The sequence below is a fragment of the Botryllus schlosseri genome, chromosome 11 (genome assembly GCF_051294905.1).
Source record: "Botryllus schlosseri isolate E-star chromosome 11, Bs_hap1, whole genome shotgun sequence".
Lineage (NCBI taxonomy): Eukaryota > Metazoa > Chordata > Ascidiacea > Stolidobranchia > Styelidae > Botryllus > Botryllus schlosseri.
In genome coordinates, this window is record NC_137246.1 from 3739790 (window position 1) to 3766669 (window position 26880).

Consider the following 26880-nt stretch of genomic DNA (forward strand, 5'->3'; position numbering starts at 1 on the left):
GCAGTTTGAAGGTCTAGCAGTCGCACGGATGTAATTCCCAGTCTTTGTCACAAAATATTCTGAAAGCGCCGTAAGCATAGGCATCTCATTGTGTCCCCTGAAGTTCATCGGTATCAATAAAAGGGTGGGTTATATTTCGATTCATTGAAATACGCATGCTATCTGTCAATCTTTGTTCAAATCAGTGGTTCCTTATTATCGTGCTCTACACGCAAATCTTTCTACTCAGATTATGTTTTAAATATATATACTATAGGTTCTTATTCCCAAAAAGATGCGCGGCCGTCACTTTGGGAAGCACTGAAGGTGGCGGGATAGTGGATACCTCGACAACACACACGACTAGAAATTCGATATATGAGATTGGCACAGACCAGAAGATAAGTGAAGACAACGAGTGAAAATTCTGGATAAATTCGACAGCCTCAGCTTGAATCCACATTCAGCGATTTTGGTCGCCAGAAGCAGACGAGAAGGTACTATTCATAGCAGGTTGAGTTCGACTCCAGAATCCCTTAATAAGTGTTGTTAGGAACTCATCGCCATCCGATCCACGTAAGTTGTGTCTCACAAAATCCTGTACCGGACCACGGTCCGACCTATCTATTCCGCCTACTGACATCTGGCGCTTCATTTCCACCGCCTGTCTTTTTCTTTGTGACATTTTTTGTCATTTTCATTCGATGTACAATACAATACATGCCTCGTATTTACATGTTAACTCACAGCTAGGTCAAAGTGGGCGATTGATTGAAAGACTACTCCAAGACGTTTCTACTCAACCTATCTTTTCGTTCTATTGCGATATTGCCGTCACTTGAAATGAAATTTTATTAAGAAACTGTACTGAAAAGTGAACACACTGTGCGAGTATTATATCTGCTCAAAATTAACGTTTCTCAAATTTGACTGGCTACTCGATAAGTTGATCGGCTGCCTAAAGAAGCGCTGCACGCCAGAGTTGGCTCGATTCCAACCTACCTGTGGAAGCATTGCTATTAAAGGAAAAAGTTTTGGATTTATGAAATGAAAATAAATTCAAATTTGATTGGCTACACCATGAATTTCTTATGCTGTCTAAAAAGGATGCATTACAAATTTGGCTCAATTCCTACATGCAGAAGCGAAGTCATCGGTGGTATCATGAGGTATCCGGTAAAATTAGGAAAAGTTTTATTTTATTCAATAATTCCAATACTTTCTCCTCTACTAGCAACGCTTATACAGGTTGTAACTGTGCCATAATTTGGTGTACCGCTTCTTTTTCAGGCTACCAAACTATTTTATCGAGTAGCCAGTAAAATTTGAATAAAAAAAGTTATTTTTCAACAGCCCCAGTGAGTATGGTTCAACACAGGGATTAAGGATCAGTGAGAAACTGTGTAAACGAATGACATATGCAACGAACGTGAATTGATGAAAGACACAATAAAACACACCAATAAAAATGATGCTAAATAATATGGCCTTGGAAACCAACCAAATGAAGTGGTAATGCAATAGCAGGTACAACAAAAATTCTTATCGTCTACAATAGTAGAAACGACAGTGTGTAGCCTATATCTTTATATGTATACACAATAGCCATGCTGACAGCTTTCTCCGGCTAAACATTCGACTTACCCAACACCGAGTATCTGCTAAAGAATATCCAGTTCTAACAGCGTATCGAATTATTTCTTGTAAGTTCGTATCCAGCGCGTTGTAGTGTTAGTTTAAATGCATCGAATTCTTTCCAGATTATAGGTGATTAGGGCTACACGTCGCAAATAGATATTGTGGCTACATGTGCAGTACATGAAAAAGAAGTTGAGAGTAATCTCTTGGCCTGATGAGCTTTATCCTGCCATCGACTTGATATGGAAATATATCACATTAATATCAAGTTGCAACAGCATGAATGACAAAATGCTGCTTTAAGCGGTATATTTTGAAGTGAATCCCTTCCCACAAACACCATAGCTACGAATGTTAACACAAGCATGCGTAGTCATATGTTCGTTGAGGCCACCTTTTCGCATGAATTCATTCTCGCAAATCTCACATTTATGCTTCTTGACACCAGCATGTATATTTATGTGAGCTTTCAGGTTACATTTCACTGTGAATTTCTTCCCACAAACAAAGCATTTATGAGTTTTAACGCCAGCATGCCTGTTCGCATGAATCTCCAGGTTACTTTTGAGTCGGAACTCTTTCGCACAAATATCGCATTTATGATTTTTAACACCATCATGACTATCAAGATGAGGCTTTAAGCTAGAAGTAGAAGTAAATCTTTTCCCACAAATATCACATTTATGATTCTTGATTCCAGCATGCATATTCAGGTGTCTGCTTAGGCTAGCGCTCTGAATAAATTCTTTACCACAAATATCACATTTATGGCTTTTGACACCCGCATGCATAGTCATGTGTCCGTTGAAGTCACTTCTTCTAATGAATTCTTTCCCGCAAATTTCACATTTATAATTCTTGATACCAATATGTATACTCATGTGGGCCTTGAGGTTACTGTTTAGAGTGAATTCCTTCCCACATACATCACAACAATGATTTTTGACATCTCTATTCACGTATCTGTGTTTCTTGAGATGGCTCATTTGAGCAAATTCTTTCCCACAAATATCACATTTATGAATTTTGACACCAGCATGCATAGTCATGTGTCGGTTGAAGTCATTTTTTCTCATGAATTCTTTACAGCAAATATCACATTTATGATTCTTGACACCAGCATGCACAGCCATGTGTCTGTTGAAGTCACTTTTTCTCATGAATTCCTTGCCGCAAATATGACATTTATAATTCTTGACACCAATATGTGATTCATGTGGACCTTGGGGTTACTGTTTAGAGTGAATTCCTTCCCACAAACATCACAGCGATGATTTTTGACATCTGTATGCATGTATGTGTGCCTTGTGAGATACCTCATTTGAGCAAATTCTTTCCCACAAATATCGCATTTATGAATTTTGATACCAGCATGCATTGCCATGTGTCTCTTCAGTCCACTTTTGGAAGCATTATCTTTTCCACAAATTTCACAATGATGATTCTTGATATCAACATGTGTAGCCATGTGTTTCTTGAGTCCACTCTCGCAATTAAATTATTTCCCGCATACTTCACATTGATGATATTCTGTGTGACAACGAAGACTCATAGTATGTGATTCCATGATGATCCTGTTTGAAATATTTCCTGCAGCTGATAACAGGTGTAACCAATAACGGAAATTCAAATTGATTCAGAGGTCCAGATTTTCGAAAATCGTATGAGTTCCGGATAAATTGAGGTGTCGTTTTCTTCTCAAAATGCCCAATTAGGTAATAGTATGTTTTTAATGGATTGAACTAGATATTGATTTAAAGTGTACATAGTTAGATTTTCATACCCAATATTTTTGCAGAACAATTGTAAATAATACACAATCACTGGCAGAACAACCCTGCCAACGTGCAACGACATACTCCAATCACTGGGGCACTGTTGCACTAAAAATCGTGTGATAGTTGCACTTAATTTTAACAAAAGTTGCGGTAAAAATTTGATTTATATATGTTGAGAATTATTAGGGTGTGAGACACTCCAATAGCTCCGTTTTTTAATCCAACAGTCTAAAATTTGCCGGGTATCTGCTTGTTTCATTTCTTTGCTCGCTATTCAATCGATCATGCCTACATTTTCATGTTGTTTAGATTTGAAACCTCCACGATAGCATTTCGCAGTCAGCATTTGCAGAACTGTCAAATTCGGTACCTAGGCTACGGTACTTCCTTATTTCCCGGACGACCTGGCGAGACTGCCAAAAGTACATACGCAGCATATACGATAAGCGGAAAGAAAATAACGGAAACAATTTTTCGCAAATAGTCAAACAACAAAGCGATAGTCCATAAAACAAGTCAAACACCATACTACAAACCCTTCAGATCTGCAAACTTGGCCCAATGAAATGCAAAAGATTCAGTGTCGGTGAATTTACCAAAATCAATAGCCTCAAAAATGTGACCCAGTACAATTTTCGGCGGTCTCGCCTGGGCGTCCGTAAAATGGGAAAGGACCTCGAAATTTTAAGACAGTGAATTAATCAAGCGATTTATTTACATATAGTACAGGTAATGTCGTGCTTGTCTGGGGTTGTTGAACTTCTAGCCCGCACGAAATATCGTCATAGATGATATTGAGATGCAGCTAATCCACCACATAGCTATTTGCCAAGAAAATCAGAGAGAAAACCATACTAGACATTGTAGACCGTTTTAAAACATATTTTTTAAATCCTTCCTTTGCATTTTGCGCAATACTTGATAAAAGTTGCACTAAACAGTAGCATGAAAAATAGAAACAAGTTTCAATTTAAGATTCCCCCAAACAGCTTATAACATCATATTACTCATATTTTGAGTAGTTAGGAAGCTCCCGGAGGCAGTAAAATAAATTGCAAAACTTGCATAAACTTGCCCTACTAATCACTCTTATTATCCTTGCATGAATTTTTGTCACTTGAAATCCTCACAATATAACCACATTATGAAGATACATCGTCAGAATGACTTGGCCGAGTCCAATGATAAAACTTTCTCCGAGAAGAACATCATATCAAGTATACACAGCATCAGTGGCATGTTTATGAGGCGAGGTGTGAAATGCAAAGGTGTAGGTAGAAGCAGAGATACGACACCATTCGTATAGAAAACCATTTACTATACACAAAACTTACTGTGAAAGGGCCAAACAGTATTTACAGTTTCAAGACCACAAGACGAATCTACAATAATGATACCTTTGATATTTTTCACAGGTAGTGACATCAGTGACATGTTCATCAAAAAATTGAACAATGTGGCTAGAGGTCCACCAATTGTTAGGTTACGTAATTTAAGCCTACACACCAAAGTTGGTTCAATTCCAGCCAGTAGCCGCATTGCTACAGGAGGACAAAGCTTCTATTAATTATATAAAAATAAATAAATAAAATGTGGAAAATTTTCTGTTCACCCCATGGAAGTGTTAGGTTGTGTAGAGAAACGATGTTCACCATATCTGCTTCAATTCCAACCAGTGGAAGCGGAGTTATTGCCATCGAAAAATTTGGATTATCGATAAAATAGTATTTACGATGACCAATTCTTTAATTATTTATTATAGTGGTGCCCACCGTAAATACTATTTTATTCAAATCCAAATTTTTCGACGGCAATAACTCCGCTTCCACTTTTTGGAATTGAGCCAAATTTGGTGAACATCGCTTCTATAGACAACACTTTCATGGGGTGAACAGAACATTTTTAAATTTTGATTAATTTATTTTTGTATAATTAATAGAAACGTTGTTTTCCTGTAGCAATGCGAACCAAATTTAGTGTGTAGGCTTAAATTAGGTAACCTAACAATTTTATAAAGTAGCCGATACAATTTGAGAAAAAAAGTCATTTTTGAAGACCCCTACTGATTATAAACTGAATCCGGTACACATACAGCATTCATATGTTATATACATACTGACCTATATCATCAACAGATCATACTTGTTTGATAACTTAGATCTGCTCTCAAAAATAGGAATCAGATAACAAATGCGTGGCTAATAAGACTGACTTGAATGAGTAACTATTAAATTGTAGTGTAGGGGTACATCAAATTATGTCAATGAACATATCACAAATTTAGACCCTAATGAAATCATTTGATACAGATTGAATACAGGCTATTCAATAGATCAAGCTACCGTACCTGTTAGAGCAGTGGCTCTAGGCCTTTGTTAACCTGGGGAACTTACGCTAATCTGCATGCCTACGAAAACCCCAAATTTTCGTTCAGTCTTTCAAAATACAAATCTACCAGATTTTACATCTAAACCATCGGTACCTAACCTTTTACCAACCTGCGGAACATCAATGCTAATGTCTACAGGCCTTCAGGATCGCCAAATTTTCGCCGAGTCATGAAATCAAAATTCGACCACATTGCACATCTAAATCCGGCGTGTGGGCTCTGGAAACAAGTCTCTCGCATAACAATGTCTAGTAGATCGTTTACCTATATAGATCCTACAATCTCTATAGTTTAACCATAAATAAACTATAAACCTACGTCCGTAGGTTAGTTATCTACAGTTTTGATATTGACTGGTTAGTTATCTTCAGTGTTGATATTGACTGGTGATCGATATCGGAGGTGATCCGAATCCATGCATATCCGACTGGCAATTGTAATTTCAGAGTTGGTAAAAATCTGGCTGGTAACTTTACAATTCAGATTCTGAAATAAATCCTGCTAAAATCATTCTGATTTTAATATATCAGCGGAAAAATGCAGCAAATTCGAAATCCGGATCCGCTCCCACTAAATCGCTATATCCTGCTCCTGAGCCATATCGCAGCCAGCCCTGGTCTATATCGAGTTGGGACTTGGGATATGGGTTGTCACTCAATGATCGGGGCATATTCTACATTACATCAAAAACAAAATCACAACACTAATCATTGAACGGCAACTCCGGGAATGACAACTTAGGAAATACATACTCCTGTTTTTTTACCTGCTTTTCAGTTTATTTTTTCTTCGTGGTCCCCTATGTCAATCTTAAAAGTAATCTAAATTAAAATTACATCACCCAGTTCTCATGAGGTTATTTCACTGTAGTCGATTCATTCCTAGCTAACTAGTAACTCGAAAGGGGCCGCCAGCGCCCCATGAGGGCGTTGAAGAGCACGAGAGGTCGCTGAATATGAAATAGGCGATAGGGGGCAGGGGCTGGTTATATATTGGGGAGGCCGGTATTCTGATAAGCAATGCGGGGCAGACTAAGTGATGTTGAAATTGGGGTATAGAATCGTGTGCGCCTCAAATAAGTAACTAGTCCAGCTCGCTATAGCCTGATTCGATTACAATTGGTATGGGAGTATTTTCCATATTAACACCACACTGCAATTCCTGAACCCATTTCCAAAACGGTCAACTCTTGCAAATAAACAGCAGTCTTGATTGCATCTCTACATAAATTGTAACGTAATAACATGAAACAGGATATTTTGTGAAATAACAATAACAGAGAACTTGACAATGAAGAGAAGAAATTCAATGACAGCACTGCTCCAAGAATATTTTCCTTGTAATATCGAGAAGTCGTCTCCTCCACTTTTTACAAAACAGTCTTGTCTTACTGTGTTTCCGTGGCAGAATCCTGATATCAAAACGAATATTCACAACCAAATTAACAGGCACATATGCGAATACATATATGGGCCGGAATATTGATACCTAAACCAAAAACTAGAATTCTATTGAAATCATTATGAAGTATAGATTATCACTAAGCGGGCTACTTGCAAAAAAAATGAGATGTTTCACTAGCTCAGGTATTGCTTCTCAGATTGTCGCCCAACAACGTCAACTTAACGCTGTAGGAAACATAATCATACATGATGACTGTATGTCTATGTGTGGACAATTAGGCATACACTGGATGGGACTTCAATTGCAACAGAACATTTGAAAAGATGGAAGATGGAGTGAGCGTATTTCATAAATGAAGTGACATCACTGATCCGTGCTGATGTGCGATAACAAATATGACGCCACAACGTGGAAGTGCAGAATAGGTGGGGGTCCGAAAAATATTACCTCGAGGCGAAGCCAATCGATGAATGATTTCTAAGACACCAGCTTCAACAATTGAATGCAGTCATGACTTATATTTAAAATGATATACATTTTGATGCATGTTGTCGACGTAGATCCTGGGGACAAGTCCCAAATTAATCAGGGTAGTTGGCTTCCGAAGTTGCGATCCTGCTTACGTATCATTAAGAAGTGGTCAGTAATGAAGCACTTTTTATTTTGAAGTACTCAAACGATTAAGTTTTCAGATTACTTCGACTTCATGCTACTGCTGGCATGTTATTTTGTAAAGGAAAAGTAGTTTTAGGTTAAGTTTTAACACTTTTATCAGTAAAATTGCAAAACGACCATTACAAAAGGGGTCCTGTATCACAGTAGTTGAATATATTATTGAAGATCCAATCGTTTATTAAGCAGTATCAACAGTCATTGGATCGACAAAATCTGATGGCCATACTTTTTACATGATGGAAATTTTATTTCTAGTTAACATGGCTTTGGAATGCGTTGGGAATTGCTCCTTATGTTTATAATTAAGTGAATATTTACAGTTTTCCTTGTACTTGAGTAGCGATGAGGATTACTTTAACCGCTTCAAACTATTTCAGGTGACAAATTGCTGAGACAAATCATTACCATTTCATCTAGCACAGTGGTTTCCAACCTTTTTCGACCCATCGCCCCCTTTTCAAGCTCAACACCGATCATCGCCCCCCCCCCCCAATTTTGGTGTACCGAAAAATGGGCATACAAACTGTAATCACCAGCGGGTTGACTAAAAAAAATAAAAGGTCAACTTTTCGGCTCGATTTGACACTTTTGCAACTAAATTTCCGTGGGTTGACTAAAAAAAAGGTCAGCCGTTTTGATGCGTCATCGCCCCCTTTCGTTATTTTCGCCCCCCTAAACCGCCACTGGGAACCACTGATCTAGCAGAAAACCCACTTTTAACTCATGTATAGCGTCAAAATTGCGAAGTTCAACAGAGTTTATCTGAAGCATTAATGTGAGAGACATAATCTGGCAATCCCCCAACATGGATTTTCGACTGATCATGTTCCTCATCCGAACTTTGTATGTTTATCATAAATACCTCTAATATACTAAGCGTATGAAGTATTCACACATTCACAAAGAGTAATGATGCATATTTAGTACCTGAAAAATAAAAGCAGCACTTTATGGAAATCTAGCGGGATATGCTGCAGAATCATAACTAATTATTTTGGCTTTGTAAAGGGCAATTCCATTCACAGACAAACGATGTTCACATCACTACCTCTTCAAATCTCCTGAAATTTGGTACACGCAGAGATGAGCTTATTCTGAACAGGATGAACTTTATTTTATGAAAATTGGACTTTGGGGTCAAAAGTTGCGTCACTTTGAAAATTGACAATTTTCTGCTCATTTCGGGTCTGCACATCTCAGGTTTTATTAATGAAATATTCAAGAAGGTGAAGCTAGATGTTGGACGACAGTTGAGATACGGGACTTGGATTTATCTGAAGCTTGTCTGATCGTCTATATTTCCAAGTGAAATTTAATACTCTGGAGTTTAGCGTCAAAGGTTAAATTGAGGGGGAAATCTAAAATCAGTCAGGCGTTACACGATTTAGACAGCGGATTGCTCAAAAACATATTAAAATATTTTGGAAAAAACGATGTTAAATGAAAGTTTGCTTCAAGGAGAATTCGTTCATAGCGGTTTGATTTTGGTTTTGAAACTGTAAAGTGATGAAATTGCAGTTTTAAGAGCACACTTCATTTGTACATGGAAATGCAGTACTAGTAGGGCGTGCTCGGACATCGAGTCAGGTGTGTGTGCGGGCGACATGTCTGGGGTGTTTTCGGACTGTATTGCCATTCGGACATCGTATCTGGGGTGAGTTCGGATTGTTTTTCCCCTCGGACATCGTGTCTGGGGTGTGTTCGGGACGTCGTGTCTTGGGTGTGTTTGGACAGTTTTGCAACTCGGATATCGTGCCTAGGCTGTGTTCGTAATGCGTACGCTGTAAATTGCTATGGTGGTATAATTACTTCGTTACATGTTGTTATTTCATGACCTCCCGTCTGCTATGTGTAAAGATATGGAAATCGCCAAAGCGTACTAAACTAAAAGACGCACATGATTCCCAATTGGTATTTCTTCACTAGCAAATATTCCATGGACGATTGAACATCGTGGTTTTCGGTCAACACAACGGCAGTCCTTTTCGGCCAAGGTTTTCTCGCTGTCGAACTTTTTTCCCTTTACTTAGTTAATTTGATAAGCTGTTGCAATCGCAATGGCTTCTCGGAATCCCGTAGTACAGGGGCGGGCAACATACGGCCCGCGAAGGGATTTTGAGCGGCCCGCCGAAAGTTCCAGGTCATACATGATAATGTGGCCGGCGGCCGGAGAAAGATGGTCATGTCAATGTTCCCTCTAAGCTGCGCACGTGCGCAATTGCGCAGTGCACACGGTCTCTGCGCACAGAAAATCTAAGCTGCGCACAAAAAATCCGAAGTGATGACCTTTTTTCAGTCGTTACGCACTGTTGTCGAAGGGTCTGCGCAGTGAGTTGGTGACTGCGCGCAGACTCTTCGAAAATTAGAGGAAACATTGTTATGATACTAGTTTTTCTGTTCGGGTCTGCATAATTTGCGAGCACACATTTTCCACCATGAAAATGAACAGACAAAACTGCGTCCCGATCTAACTGATGCTCATATGAAGTCTTTAATGAGGATTATTCGTCCGACATGCAACTAGAGTTCAAAGAACTTGTCGACAACTTTGATCGACCACAGATCTCGTTGACTTCCACAGGTCTTGCAATGTAGATTACGTTAATAAATTCATTGAATACTGTTTCGGGCCTCATCTATGCTTTCAACTTAAAATGTACATTAAATATGATTTATTCCTCGTATAGGTGGATAAATACACGATTAATGTAAAGATTCAGGAATCCGGCCCGACAAGTACTTAATTCCCCTACATCCGGCCCGCCGACTGGAGAAGTTGCCCGCCCCTGCCGTAGTATGTATGCAGTCTAGAAGCAGCATCCTAAAATTGAAAGAAAATCACTTAGTGGCTAAATGTTTAAACACTTGATACTGCATCAAAACACATTTGAAAATATTCCTGTTTAGTCAATCTTGACATTCCTTTTACCAGTGCTTTTTAAACCTTTTAGGCCGCGACCCAAATCTGAGTTTAGTGGCATCTCGCGACCCAAGCCTTCTACATCACAAAGAATGCAATTTTAATATTAGGATGCTACTATTATAAGGGCGGGCATGTATGGCATAGAGAACGTGCAGATGACAGTTTTACGCAACGCAGCTCTATGAAACATTTCTGCCGTACACTATTTCAAATTGGGGTACATAACTTTTGTCTGCGCATAGCATTTGTATGCATTTACAACTGTCTATTGGCCTGTAACCACCAAATTTGACACAAAGAAAAAAGTGTCCTCTATTTGGGTTCTGAAAATATGGTAGGCCCAGTTTCACTCCCCTATTAAAGTATTTCAACCAGTGCTTCCCAACGGCGGCTCCCAGCTAGCCTTCTTGCGGCTCCCATTGACGGTTGGAAATCCCACAAAAATATTAAAAATCAATTCATAACAAAACAAAAAATAATTCATAGTCAAAAATGATCCTCGCTTGGCTTGGAGTCTGGAGTTTATGATTAAGGGTGGAGACCAATTCCTCTGCTGTCGAGAGCGATTCCCTATACTCAGTCACGATTTCGTTACTCAACTCACGCCAGAGTATACTCACACCAAATGCGTTCAAATCGGCACTCAAATTTAAGTCATCTCACCACCAGACTTTTTAGTGCAGGTGATGTTACAACATATTTCCAATGGTATCTGACCATCAAACCAATGGATCATTTGATGCATACAACAGGCTTATCAGCAACTTTATTGACGAGTTCAACCGCCGCCTTGACGGATTGAATGCTTTTTGCCCATGATTAAAATGTTTCCAAATCTTATTGCATGAAATGTGGCCGCTGCGCCTAATAATTTTCAACTTGAGTTGCTAGACATGCAGTCAGATATCGATCTCAAGCAATTATTTAAAAGTGAAGACTTACTTGAATTTTGGGGTCAAATTTCAGGGGGGAAGTATCCCAACTTGGTAACCAGTGCACATAAAAACGATTCTCTCTTGTGATCAACTTATGTATGTGAAGCACTGTACAGCAAAATGCTCAGAATAACAAATCAATACCGCAATCGATTGACCGATGACAATCTCAAGCAGATACTGCGTACTGCATTCTCTGCAACTACGCCTCGCTTCGACACTCCTCTTGAAGCTCAAAGCCAATGCCAATTTGTACATTAAATCGATTTGTGTATTTTTCTTTCTTGTTAGTGTCGCTATTCGTTGGTAGTGCTTTCATGCTTTATAATTTTTCTTATACTTAAGGAGTGTAATCCTACGGCTCCAAACGTACTCTGAAATTTGAAATGTGGCTACGACACCAAAAAAGGTTGGGAACCATCGATCTTAACGGTATTCGACTGTGTTTTCCAGACAAACCAATGTCGGATAAATCTAATAAAAAGGTGGACACATTTCTATGATCAAGCAATAGTGCAGTAATGACTTTTCTGCGAGTCTCGTTTATTGGCAACCCAACACACAGTGACCTCGGATACGTACAGACCATCAACAGGAGATCGAGCGAAGCGCGATGAAATTTTTTGTTGCAAGAAATTCAACAAGTCTGATATACATATTTAAAGATCGCTCTGGTGCGGATACGGCCCATACTTTAAAAAACCGGTCTTATACTGTTCATGCAAATAAGTGTGATAACGCTAAATGTTTGGTGACCAAACCTGAAATATACATGCAGCTTGATAACGAATCTTCTCTCGTAGCATAAGCTTTTACCGTGACATCGACTAGGTTGACTTGCCGTGATATTATCTCACTGCAGGCTTACACCGTTATGGCGTGGAGCGTCTTGTAGTTAAGTGTTCCAAAATTAAAAGAAAATCATCGAGAAAATCATGAACCTGGACCCAAATTTTTGAAATTGGAATGGATTCAAAGCGCCCACAGATGCAGATTTGAGTCAGTTTTGATGAGAAAACCGCGACTTATCTTAAACATGGAGATTGGTAATTAGCACACGATGCTTGATTATTTACCTTGGAATATGTATTCTTTGATTACGATTTTTCCACTTTTCGCAGCATGCACTTCTGCCATTGATGTGACGTTGATATGGATAAAATCCCATGATATTATCTTGTGGCAGGGTCCTAAATTAAAAATGATAACAAAGAGGCATAAGCGTTATGTTGGCTGCTTGGATTGGACTAGAAAAGCGTAGGGCCTAGGTATGGCACCCCCCCCCCACATTTTCAGGATTGTGGTAAAAAACAAAGGGTAAGAGGTTTTTTTTTGGGTTTGGACTTTACTATTAGAAGAATGTAGAGCTTGAATTCCGCGCGAGGACCACTCGACTAATTAACCATATAATAATTATTTGTGTTATACTCTGCATCGAATCAAGGTTGTTACAACAACCATCGGGTACGGGCTCATATACCATCTGTTTCGACTCCGATGTATTCATCCCAAATTCACATCTGCGATTGGCAATGCGGGAGATTAAATGGGTTTTATGTTATTGCTTTGTGTGACCATAGTAAATCCACTGGGAATGTGGTAGAGTTCTTTGGTTGATCACATTGAATTTAGTACAGTGACCATATTAACTTTAACAAGAATGTATTTCAAATAAAGCAATCCATATTATATAAATATAACATTCATGTGAGGTTTGGGGTCACAACACTAAACAGTATCATTCTTCATGATAATGAAGAAATATTCTGAAGATTTAATTTTATAGCCTAGCTCTCAAATAGCCTACAAATAAATTTAGGTAAACATTTTGACCAAAAAGCTTCAAAGCATCTTTAGTGTACAAGGGCTCTCACTCTTAAAAGTGGTACAGGCACATGAGGCATTGTTTGATTTCGACACGCTGTGCTTTGCGGGATAAACTACCTAGTGCGAAACATTTTGTTTGGAAAATAACTAAGGCTAGTGTAACGGGGGTATTTTAACGGGAAATTGACGATCTAAAAGTACGCGCAATTAATTTTACATGAACTATAATAAACAACTTATTCATGCAATCATGTTTCAGACATCGCCGGCAAATACTCCGCGCATAGCGTGGCGAAAAATGTTGGGATTTTGCTGATTTTCTTGAATGATAATTTATAAAACGGTTATTTACCTATATAATCATTAGTCCCTACTGCAATCTCTACCGCGACACGATTCTTCTTCAGCGCCCCCATACCGCCCACCTGAGCCCAGCGCCCCTCATATCGCACCCTGAGCGTTTCCGCCCCCTTCAAAATCCAAATCGTCCCTTGGTTGGGGGCGCTGGCGACAAGGTTAGGAAATGCTGGAGCAGGACATCTGGAAGGTGTACCGGTATTGCTTTGGCAACCTTGAATTACGTTGAAATTGAATTGAGTTAAAACTTGATAAATGGGGAGGCCTAAAACATGTTTGCATTGACTATAAACCAAATTAAGACTTTTAATTTCTTTCAACATGATATGTGATAAATATAAACAAAAAGCACAATATCAGGCTGTAACATTTGAATTCAGTAGTATAATTTTTCAATTCTCTTATGCATAGTTTATTAGCCTACTTATCGACAATATATTTGATTTCACATTCACAAAGTGAGCGGAGTCTCCCACTAACAGCAATTAGTCCTTGAATGTAATTCGAAGCACAATCGTTTTGACAGTCGTCTTCAAAAGGAAATTGCTGGCGACGAGAATCTAGAAGGGAAATTTGAATAACTGTGTTTACTGAGTTGCAATGATCAAATAAAGGAATCTAACGCAATGTGGGCTTATATTAAGATTTGTGTACATTGTAAGATCTGCTCATGATCAAGAGTTGATGAAATTTTGCAAGGGTGCAATTACTTTTTTATAGTGGTAAGAACATTGAAGATCAACTAATTCACGCACTGTTCACACAAAGGTAGTCATAGTAGTCTGTGTTGTTTACTCAAGTAGTACAAGTAAATTTCTACTCAATTACAAGTAGCAATGACAAAGACTGGTCCAAACTACTTATAAAACTAGAAGTAGAAAATGAATATCTGAACAGTAGGCCTACTCACGTTAGCAGTTACGAAAATGTAGATAGATTTGATGGTTCAGATACTTTTAGTAGTTATAGTCTGAGGTGAGCCATGTACAACTAGAGAATCTTCAGTTTTTCCAAATTAGTTTAGAATTAGAATTATATAATTACAGATGTTTCCCAAATTACACTAAAATTAGAACTAGAGTTTATTTTGAAATTATATTAGAATTACAGACACACATTTTTTCCAAGTCTGATCAGAAATTAAATTACTGAATTCGCGAAAACTTGGGCATTGAATCAAGTTGAGTTCATACCAAATCAGAACTTATTCTCATAACCATAACCATGAGAATAGCAAATGCCTGTAAAGCGAGCTCGGCTCGTTTCACACCATACAGTTCATCTGTAGCGTTTTCTGGAAAACAAGAAATTAAATTAGAATTAAAATTACAGCATAGAAACATTTCACAAATTAGATTGGAATTAGGGAAAAGAAACATTTCAAAAATTAGATTAGAATTATCATATTACTAGTGTTTTGCTATAATTAGTCTAATTAGACAACTAGAATTATCTAGATCAGTGGTTCTCAACCTTTTTGTCTTCGGTGCCCACTTTTGGACCGTCACGGGCCCCCGCAGACCCCATAAGTTTTAGTTCAAATTAAGCTATATTATCGTGCAACCATCATCGTCAAATATCAATTGCAGGCTAGTGCTAAACAGCAACAAAATGCCAATTCTTGAAAATAACATCACAGCCTACTATTTGTGAAGAATTTGGGAAGACTTGTATTATTTCAAGGCCAATTCAGTAGCTATAAATGTTTTTGAAATACGCTGTCGTGTCTTGAAAATCTGCGGCGTCGATTTGTTATGAACGGGTACCGAAAATCCATTTCCATAAAGACAGGTGGTGGCGACATCATAATTGAGATGCAGATTTTTAGTGAACATATAACGTCCATCGGTCATTTCTATCCAGACGCCATTCTGGAATAGCGGTTATGCATATCACAAGAAAAAATGGATTTTTGCAATAAAATTTTTTCCAAAACCTCAACAAAATATCTTTGAACGGCAATATCTTTGTATCAGTAGGCTATTGGCAATTTGGATATTAAAATGAGTTTGCACAGTACCGATATAAAATTTCATCTCAGACGGCCATTCTGTTTGTGTGAGTTATTAAGTTTTTGCAGTTATGAAGCGAAACTGTCTAATGATTTCTCAAATTTAAAAAAGTAAAAATTAGGTTATCAACCATTTTGCAAATTCGGAGGTTCAGGGACCCCCTGAGAATGCTTCGCGGACCCCCGCTTGAGAGCCACTGATCTAGATGTTTAAGTCTGTCTGAGGTGGCCACTTTCAAAATTGTTGGTGCATCTTTGCGAGTAACGCAAAATGATCAATGACACCAGAAATAGGGCCTACTGCTGCAATTCCCCGAAAATATATTCAGTTACCATGATAAGGGTCTCTTTAGCCCAGTTGTCATGACAATTTCACTCATAGTAGTGATTTAAGCATATCCCAAATCGAATTTCTACATAATAAAATCCAAATTAAAAAACTAGGCTATGTTGTTTTCCCACAATTTTTCGGTAGAAGCGGAAGTAGTCGACAAACTAACACTTAAGTAGTACAAGAGGCAAAACCCACTTGAGTAGTTGGAAATAATAGAAATATTCGTTAGTCGTTACTGACCACTTCTGCGTATAGGCCTAGCCTACACAGACTCGAGACTGGCATTGTAAAAATCCAGTGGAGAAAGCAATTCGAGCACAACTTGCACTGTAAACTATGTTCAAATCAACAACCAAAAAATAAGGAAAGCCTGTTCCTAGTCAAGTCTCCGATATTCACACCAGAGTTTGCAGCCAGCGTAGAAACTCATTTCACTACAGCCCGAGAACTGTATATATATCTCTCAATGAAATTATCATCCTTTCCCGTTTTAAGAGTATATGTTTTAGATAAGCTATTTGGATGTAAGACTCATCCTGCTCCAAAAAAGTCACAATCTGGGCTTCAAACTCCATTATATATTACCGTACATTGTGATGTTGATAGCATTCCTATATTTTGACGTACCGTATAATACCATAAGCATTTGCTAGTTGTAATTTATGGAAATAGAAAGTTATCATAAAACGCTCACCTCAAATACCAGTTGATTTCAGCTTGCTTCAACTCTTCGCCACAATTTGTTGTCGCGTATGTTACACTTGTTTTCTCATGAGGACAAATCGACAAACGTGCAAAATTCTTCGAATTCGTTTTTCAAGATTCTATTCCATGATTTCTATTGAAATGGGCAGGCCTAAGAATTGGTAGAAATCAATATCACAAAAAACCTGATGCAATTGAATGGAAATAAATCCATGTTTGAAACATCTCTATTACATTGGAATCAAAATAGAGACAACCAACTGTTCTCATCAATATTTCCATAGATACAATGACATGGCGATATAATATAAGTCACTATAGTTGGTGGTACCCTTCACACTTAAAACTGATCAAGGTGTGCTGGGGTAATCAATATATATATATATATATAGACAGCAATGGAGAAGCGAATGAATTGGCTTGCCAATACAGTTACAAACAATGTTGCTCAAACTGTAGGCCAATTATTTTATAATTATAGTTGATGCTGTACGGTGCCTGTCCAGTGTCCATATTTCCATTGGAAAAGCATTAAAAGTAACAATGACATGAATACTCCTACCGGTACTGGTGGTGCAGCAAGGCATGTGAATTCGACGTATTGTCAATACGCGTAAAATTACAACTTGCTACAGATAATTCCGCGCACTATACAACTGCAACACTTAGCACAAGAATAGGATATGTGCTGGTAACAAAACGAAATAAATGTTCTTTACAGTATATAGCACCATTACTGAAGTTACTGATCTCACATCACGCTATTTTCAATCTCCAACGTGGATTTCTTTACCGATTCACAATAAAAACTTCAGTCATTCGGTAGCCGATCACATTCCCATCACATAAGCGCGAAAAATCGGCATCAAACATCAGCTGTTCTGGTGACGTCAATTCGAATGTTTCATTATGACGTAACAATAGACTACGTGACTGACATCCTTAATAACATAATTGGATACCAGATATCTAAGGTCAGGATCTCTTATATATGTGCATAATATCGGCAGTACTGATTTGATAGTTGTGAATCTGGATATGAGTATGGTCATAAACTGCAAAACAGTCTTGCCTCGTTAGATTCATCTTATGAATCGAACCATCGATATTATCTGACAGCTAGCCTACTGAGTTATTCAAAAAGATACGAAATATTGAATAACATAACAATATGCGAAACCAGAAGGTGAGAAGGTGCAGTCGGGTTCTCTCAGAATTTTATATTTGGGAAACATTGTCGGTATTTTAGGGTATGCTATCGTCTGGGAGATCATATCAGTGATCAGTGACGTAACTTCGTGTCCCCTTTTAATTTTAATTCTGGCTACGCCCATGGCGCTTGGGGTAATGCAGGGGTCGGCAAAACCCGGCACGCGTGCCATTTGTGGCACGCGATATGATTTTTCATGGCACGCCAAATGATTTCACGCAAGTGACTTATTGAGACCATATATTTGCAAAAAGTGAAACAGAAGTTTTCAAAATGTACAAAGCTCGTAATAAATCCAAAATAATTTCGTAAATCAACATAAAATAGAGTCTTTTAGGGAATATTTTACTTGTCTTGAAAAGTTTACCGCGCTTGGCACGATTTACTGGACCCTGATTTCTTGATTATTATATGGGAACCCCCAATAAATAAATGTATGTATATAGAATTAAAAAAAAAAAACTATGCATAATGTGCATAAGTGAGTCAACCGTATTAGCAGTTATGAAAGAGCGTAAACCGAATATAGTATGAAAACGTTCGGATGCTTTAGTCTGGGAGTGTTCACTGTGCACTGTGCAGCCTCCGGGAGCGCCACTTATGACCCGGCATTCCGACGCTGGGCATTTTGACGCCATAGAAGACACGGCTTAGGCATAAAGTTTCGGACAACATGCGACTCCCATGCGGTGTATGCGTTGCCAAAATGATTGCGGCGATAAAGGCTTGAAACAAAATAACCGCCGCATGCTGGCCAAAACGTTCGACATTGATATGTCCAATGTCAAGGCGCCTAAGTGACCAGCGTCGAATGGTCCAGCGCTGCAGCGTAAGCCGCATGTATGAGACCCGCCGAGAAAAATAATGAGCCATGAGTCGAAATGCTAATTTGGAAACGTATTCGTCCCTTGGAAGGTTATATTCCTTTAGTTTCGTCTGGTGTTCAAGCGATTCCATTATATCTGGAACAACTACAATCTATACCTAGGGTTGCCATATTTCCGAATCGGGAAAGGAGGACACCTTTCCAAAATTTTCAAACTTGGAATACCGTAGGGAAATCCTGAGAAAATGGTAAATTTTTCCCGCTTTGAGGTCGGTTGATTAAAAAAAAAGTTCAACTTTCCAACTCAACTACCGAAAAATACACTTTTTCTTTCACGTTGTACGTTGGTTGACTGAAAAAATAAGGTCGTCACTTATGCTCGAACCACGAATTTCCTGTTTCTCGTCATTTATGCCCCTTTCCACTCGAATCTACCCGTAAACTTGGCTCAAAAAACTGTAAAGGAGGACGAATTGCCAGAAAGTAGGATATTTAGGCGTCCTCGGAGGACATTTTCAAAAACCCGTAAAAGGAGGACAAATCCTCCTAAAGGAGGACGTATGGTAACCCTACTCAACCGCGACCTTTGCAGACAAATCTAGTGTCAGACCGACCAGAGTGTGATACCAAACCAACTTGAATGATACAGGGGGTGGGCACATTTTTCACCATGTATCAGATCATATCATCGTAACAACACTGATTGGCTGTCACTTATTGGATATGGTACCGAAAACAGGGAACTTGGAAACGACCAAATCAGCCCCAGAAGATCGATCAATGCCCCATCTATCATCGCTTATCTCCGTATTATAAGAAACTTCGCATTCTTAAAGTTGAAGACATATATATTTTTGAATTAGCTAAGTTCATGTATAAGTTTAACAAACAAGAAGTTCCAAATTCACTTGTAAACTACTTTGAATACTGCATGCATATACACAACTACGGTACTCGATCTAAGAGCTCTTCCAACCTATTTATGTCTAATTCCGACAATGCTTTTCCTCCCTTGAAGCGTGCTGGAATCGACGTGTGGAATAAATTGCCCCCGCGACTGAAAAGTATGAGTTTTCCGTCATTCAAAGAGAGTTCCTTGACTTACTTCTCAGTAAGTACTAATCGCCATCGGATGTATTCGCCATGTACTATTGCATCAAGGCATCCACTGTGTACTTCGTTGTTGCTTTTCTTTTTTCGTTTTTTTTACACACCACCATAACTAGTAAGCATGAGTGTATCTATTCTATATACTTGTTTCTAATCTCCTAGGTTCCGGCTTGACATTAAGATCGTAATGATCATATCGCCGGCACCCGTCCATACCGTTATAGAGCCAGTTACACACTATTATTACTGTGTATATGTTAGTAGTTAGATAAATGTGCACGACGTGCCAAAACACGATTTATAATAAACAAACAAGAATTATGAATATAAAAGATAGTGAAAGAATTAGCTCATTCTCAATTTTGCAGCAATACTTTTATGACCCTGTGACCGTCAACCAATTAGTTAGATAATTCGTACAAGTCCGCGAGCTGTCGTTACCACCAGGCTCGGTTATGATTTATTTTGGTCCCCGATGATTTTATTGCTTTGATGTGGAAATTTGTCATGTATTATTTGATGAGTGTAAAACTTCAAATAGATGTCCGCTGTTCGTACTACTGGCCAAGGAGCAGCGTTCCAAATGTGTTTAACACACAAGAAACGTCAATAATTGCTTTGCTATTTGAAACTAAGCAGAGTGGAGGGTTATTATTCTCCCCTATGCGAAGTAGTGTGTCTGCGATTTGTTGATAACTCGCACACTGTGGGGGTTACGAGTGATAACTTTTGTAAAAAGACATATTAGCATACAGCAGGGGTCCTCACGTATCACGGTCAACACTGCATAGTATCAATTCTTATTAGGATCGCATTCAATACTGCATTGTATCAATGCCTATACCCGGTGACATATGACGGAGGAGAGATAACAAATTAGCACCTTGGTGATTACGTTTCGACTACTTGTGGGATTTTTCTGTAACCGTAATTATAGTCGGATGATTCAGCAGTAATCGTAATCGCAATCGATTCAATTGATGAAATAATCATCCCCATGCCCACTAAGACACATTACAAAGCAAATTAACATACATGTAAGCTTGTGTAAGTTATTGTCTGATACCGATGTGTTATAATGTGTAACCGATTTTATAGTCACATGACATCAAGAAATCATATCTAATTCATTAGTTGATGTTGAGTATGTCTTATGGTGCTTTACAAAATTTATCAACCCCATTTTTTGAAGTTTATTCTATTTCGCTATGACCTAAATCTCCTCTTTTCATTACCGCACAGCGGGATACCCGGAAGTATTGCTTGCAAAAGTGTGAATCAGCTGTTTCTTTATTTATCTTTAAAATTCGTTGAAAATTTTAAAGCACGAAAGCACGTACCAACGACTATCAACGCTAACAAGAGAACGAACACCAATCAATTTAATGTCCAACTTGAGTGGCTTTCCGCTTCAGCAAGCTTACCAAAGCTACAAGCTCGTACAAGTAATCGAGTCGTCAATTTCTGCTTTCTACACATAAGTGATCAGTATTGCGACGGTGCGACATTAACACAACATACACAGAGATTGACTTAACGTACGCTCGCAGTGACCTTGGGAGGGTACCTCAATACCTTCTTTCATGCTACGCGGAGAGAATAACAAAATAGCACGTCAGCGCCTGCATTTCCCGTATGTCGTCGGCCTACCTCTGGATAAAAAGGACGTTTATCGTATAGAAGGTGTGGTAAAGGATCGGTTACGGCCCAGGAATAGGATGTGTTACACGTGTATTTGGTTGAACCCATCAAGGCCTAAATCAGTGGCTCCCCACCTTTTACGAATACACTCTATAATAACCAACATTTTAGACCATGAAAACACGTACCAATGAATATCGACGCTAACAAGAGTACAACAGCAATCAAAGCCCAACATGACAGTGACTTTTGAACTATAGAACGTTTGTCAAGGCCACGAGATCGTACAACCCAGGGGTCAATTTCTGCTTTCTATACATAAGCGAGTGATCAATATAGCAATTGTGTGACATTAGCACTCCAAAACAGTTGCAATTTTACGGTGCGAATTACTCTTTAACAACTACTTCTACTTGAGTATTTCAAAGCGATACATTTTGTACTCCCATTTCAAGGAGATTTAGCATGTGCTGTGAATCGCTACAGCTATCTCGATAACCTCGCTTTGGCTAGAATCCGTAGTTTCGTATACCCAGCAGCAGGGCTTTGGAGCCGGAGCCGGAGCCCGGAGCCGGAGCCCCGGAGCCGTGCATTTTCACCGGAGCTGGAGCCGGAGCCGGAGCTCTACATAAAATTCAGCCGGAGCCGGAGCCGGAGCTGGAGCCCGTTATTTGAGGAGTAGCTCCGGCTCCGACCTATTTCATAAGATGCTATTATATATGCAACAACCACATCTGCTGGTTCATCATAATTGAACAGCAGGCCTGAATTTTGATGCTGTGCACAGCAATGGCATATAGTAAAGTGCGTTCTAATGCAACTATGATGTTGATATTGATATACAATTGACAAATATTCATTATGATGTCACAAGCCGGCACGGCGGCACCTATATGTCTTCGTTGCTACATCGGATGTTACTGACGGCTGACAGACTCTATATTACTATAGATAACTAACCTATGGGTAGATTAGTAATCTATATAGACCAGGAATGGCCAACCTTTTCAGCTAAAGGGGCACAATGTAATTGACGAACGAGTGCGCTGTCCACTAGCCGCGCCAAGCGGGTAAAATTTTCAAAGTTTATAAATAAACTAGGTCAATAATATTATTACTTGAGTATATTGCGGGTCTATTGTATGCCGCCCGCTAGGCTCAGTTTGCAAGGACACGACTATTCGGCGTCTGGCCACATCGATATCGAAGGTCTCCGATAATATGCGACAATCATTTTGTGCCTACATTTCACCGTCGACGATCTTTATGTGAGCGCAAACGAGAAAAGACTTTCTCCCGTAATTGCGAATACAGTTAGACTCAATCGGGTAAATTAGGCGTTTTTTTTTCAATTTCAGTAGGGGGTAGGCTACCAAGCAAGAAATCGTGTGACAATTAAACACGCGAAGCGTGAAGAAAAATTTCGCTACTATTTTAGTTTATTGTAATGTACGACGATTTACTGAAAATGTGACTGAACCCTGGATCTGCCAATGCGTTGGAACTGATATTTTAGTCATCAACATCCCAAGTGTCGCAGCCAGAATTGTAATTTTTGGTTGGCATTGCAAGTTCACAATCTGAGCAATTCATTTTCGATAATATAATAGGAAATTACCTCGCGGGCCACGCAAAACCCTCTCGCGGGCCACATTTGCCCCGCGGGTTGGCTACCCCTGATATAGACAGACCCATTCGATAATTTCAGAGCCGGAGCCGGAGATGGAGCCGGAGCAGTGGTAATAATGCGGCTCCGGAGCTGGAGCCGGAGCTAATGTATGATAGAAGAAAGCTCCGGAGCCGGAGCTGGAGCAGTTTAAATTTACGGCTGCTCCGAAGCCCTGCCCAGCAGCGCTTTGTACGCTGTGTTTACACACTACGCAGAGAGTGATTGTAGTGGCGACTTGCTTCAGTCGCTTAACGGACGATGTCGATTTCACACTCATCCCAAGGTACTTATTGTGATAATGATCTACCACCCTCCCCGCTATTCTCGCTGCAACATGGAAACATTTGTCTGTACGAAACGAAGGTGGGTATACCCCGACAGGGAGGAACGAGTGTGCTCGATTTTTCGTGTAATGGTAGCTTGAGTCGCTTTCGGTATTCATCGATACATGTTTGAAAAGCACAGCCCCCATACCCACGTAATAGTCTGTGCTAGGTCATGGGAATGCAATGTGAAATTATGTGCAAACTTCAGATCATGGACATGGCCATTGGTGTGTACATCCAAACATGGACCGGCTAGTGAGCTCGTTTTTTTTCATGTAATGATAGCTTGTGGTCGCTTTCGCTATTCATCAATACATGTTTGAGAGCACAGGTCCCATAACCGTAATAGCCTATTCTTGTCATAGGGAATGTAATGTGAAATTATGTGCAAACTTCGATGTTCAAGTCCGAGACTAAAAGCTGGTAAAATATAGGGTTAACATAAGACCCGAAAGGAGGACACTTTTCACGGGCTGCAAAAAGTTACTATAGCGGACGAATGATTTGTATGTTTATACATCAAATTTCATGGTGTTGACTAAAAAAGCTCATTTTGTCCCCTGACTTGACTCCCGAAATACCCATCTCTCGTAAACTAGGTCATCATTTAGTGCCATTCGTAGTCTTTTTAGATATTTTAAGATAAAAAAAGGAAGACAATTTGACAAAAAGGAGGATATTTGGACAAATGAGGGACATTTCTTGAACGGAATATACGAGTTATTTCAAACAGTAAATAGTGACTTCGATCGTGTCACACTCGACTGATCACAGCTGATTCGTGTGCATCACACCGAAATTACAAGCATTCGTACGATAAGTGATGAGAGCCCGTCCGTGTGATCATAGCTTCCGTAGTAAAACATAGTAATTTTGTCGAATACCCCACCGTCAGACAGCTGTAACACTAACCAATTCCTTACCCTTTTAGAACTGGTGTGAAGGTCATAGCAACCGATCACCATGCTACAATACTAACAACAACAACCCCACCAAATGAATGCTACGTAATAATATTGTGTGGACGTGATCGATTAGCTTTCATAGTAATACGAACGAGATCTATATAGTTGTTATCGTTTTTTGATGGATAGATTTCATTCAATCATAAACTACTAATATACTTCTTGCGGTGCTAAACCTGATTATACAGATGAATCAAACAGTATTCCGCCAATTGGGAGTAGTTGCCCGTCGTCGTGATTGACCTCCTAGTTCGCGGTGGTAACGAGGAATGTATAACACAAAGTGTAAATTGTATAACAGCGACAACTAACTGTTGTCAATCGCCCGCAACATACAGCTAACCAGTAATCTATAGAGCTTTCAAGAATAAACTAGGAATATAAGCGGTTAGCCCTAACTTGTCGTTCCATGACTGATTAATCCGATTTCGTCACGACGGGTCTCGGTAGTAGTTGCCCCGTACGATATAGTAAATCAATCTCAAAACTTAATTCAACCTAATCCAGAAAAATTTCACAAATACGTTTTTTCTAAATCCTAATCAATGCTCATCTCCGGCGTATACGTACTGGTCAAAACAACAGATTGATGGAGCGTGGCTGACATTGATTGTGACACTCGATCACAGCTTCTTCTGGTGGAATTTTTCGAAACGGTAAATCCAAGGCTAGGACGAGGGGGTCAAACAGCATTTTTATCACGGTAACACTCCGCCGAGTCAATACGTCCATAGTATGATGCTGCAAATATGACATAACATTTGTTGAGGATATGTTACGGCACCCGTGAGCACAACTGATTGTCAGAAGCGAAATTAGTCGAATTCGAACGACAGTGCGTGGCTGCCGAAGCAATATATCCTTAGTATGATATTGGTGTTGGCATAACAAGTGTTGAGGATACGTTACGGTACACGCGAACACAACTGATTCAGTGTTGCCAACTCCGGATGGAAGAAAATCGCTAAAACTGGTGTCAAAAATCGCTAGATGTTGCTAAATATTGAGAAAAAAGCGCTAAAAAATAGCGCTAGATCTACATTAATTGCTAAAGGTGTTAAATTGAACCATAATATCAATACACTCTACTCAGCTGTATTTTACTCGCCTGGGGGCCAAAGTCACTTATCATATTTCTAGTTCATAATACGTAATATTCATCTCTAAGCGGAACAAAACGTGCAGTGCGTTTCGGTAGAGCGGATCGCTTTGCGCAATGATCGCTGTACGTGACCACTGACCCGGTTTGCAGGCATAACCGCTCACTCTATAAGCGTGCCTTGCTCCATGCGTCCGTGAATAGTGATGCGATGTACCGTGGAAATGCGCTTGACTTCTCGAAACTGGGTTGGAGTACTTGAACACGACATGCGACTTGACACACTTGTACGCAACATGCGACTTGACCCGATACAACACGACTTGAACCGGGTTTGCCAGCCACTAAAAGTAGAGGACCAACCCGGAGTAAGAAATTTAATGAATCTGGTCTTAAACGAAAGCCAGTGTCACACTGATTCCGACAATACGAATTAAATTCTTGTAAAGACAATGCAACGACCTCAAAGTAGCCCCAAGAGTCTGAAAATCGACATTGATCAGAACAATCGCTGGACGAAATTGGTCATTGTTATGTCCATTGTGTTGCGGCGGTGCCATTATTGAAGCAATGCTGGTTTTCAGACTTCGAGGGCTGTTTCGGGGTGCATGGTTCCATTGTCCTGACGAGATTTTATTTTGTATCTTCGAAATTACTGCGACACTAGCTTTCGATCAAGGCCAATTATATTAAATTGCAGCACTCAGGTCGCCAGATGTAGCACTGTCAATTATGCTACTTTTAGATTACACAGCAAGAAGAGACACTGTTTGCCCATGCGTAACCGCCAGGAGTTGCGTATCTATCCGTACGTTACTAATCTATCATTAATTTCATTACATATCATTGGAGTCCGCACTCTGGTGGCAGATGAGTCGCCATAGTCGTCGGCCAGAACCGATCTTTATTAGTTATTTTCGGTAAAAAGCGCTAAATAATCGCTAAATACCTTTTCAAAAATCGCTAGATTTATCGCTGGGCGCTAGATCCATATTTTTAGCGCTAAACCGGATGAAAAATCGCTAGATCTAGCGCGAAAATCGCTAAATTGGCAACACTGAACTGATTGTCTATAGCGA

At 39.4% G+C, this 26880-nt stretch overlaps 1 protein-coding gene across 1 annotated transcript; it reads right to left on the reverse strand.

Annotated features, from left to right (window-relative positions):
* Window positions 1-1349: 1349 nt before the first annotated feature.
* Window positions 1350-2660, reverse strand: LOC145449897 (uncharacterized). Its single transcript, XM_080328335.1, has one exon. The coding sequence runs from the start codon at window positions 2658-2660 to the stop codon at window positions 1917-1919; it is 744 nt and encodes a 247-aa protein (XP_080184461.1). The 3' UTR covers window positions 1350-1916.
* Window positions 2661-26880: the final 24220 nt, after the last annotated feature.

Coding starts and splice junctions, on each gene's coding strand:
- LOC145449897 (XM_080328335.1), bottom strand. CDS start 2,660: ATGCATGCTGGTGTCAAAATTCATAAATGTGATATTTGTGGGAAAGAA.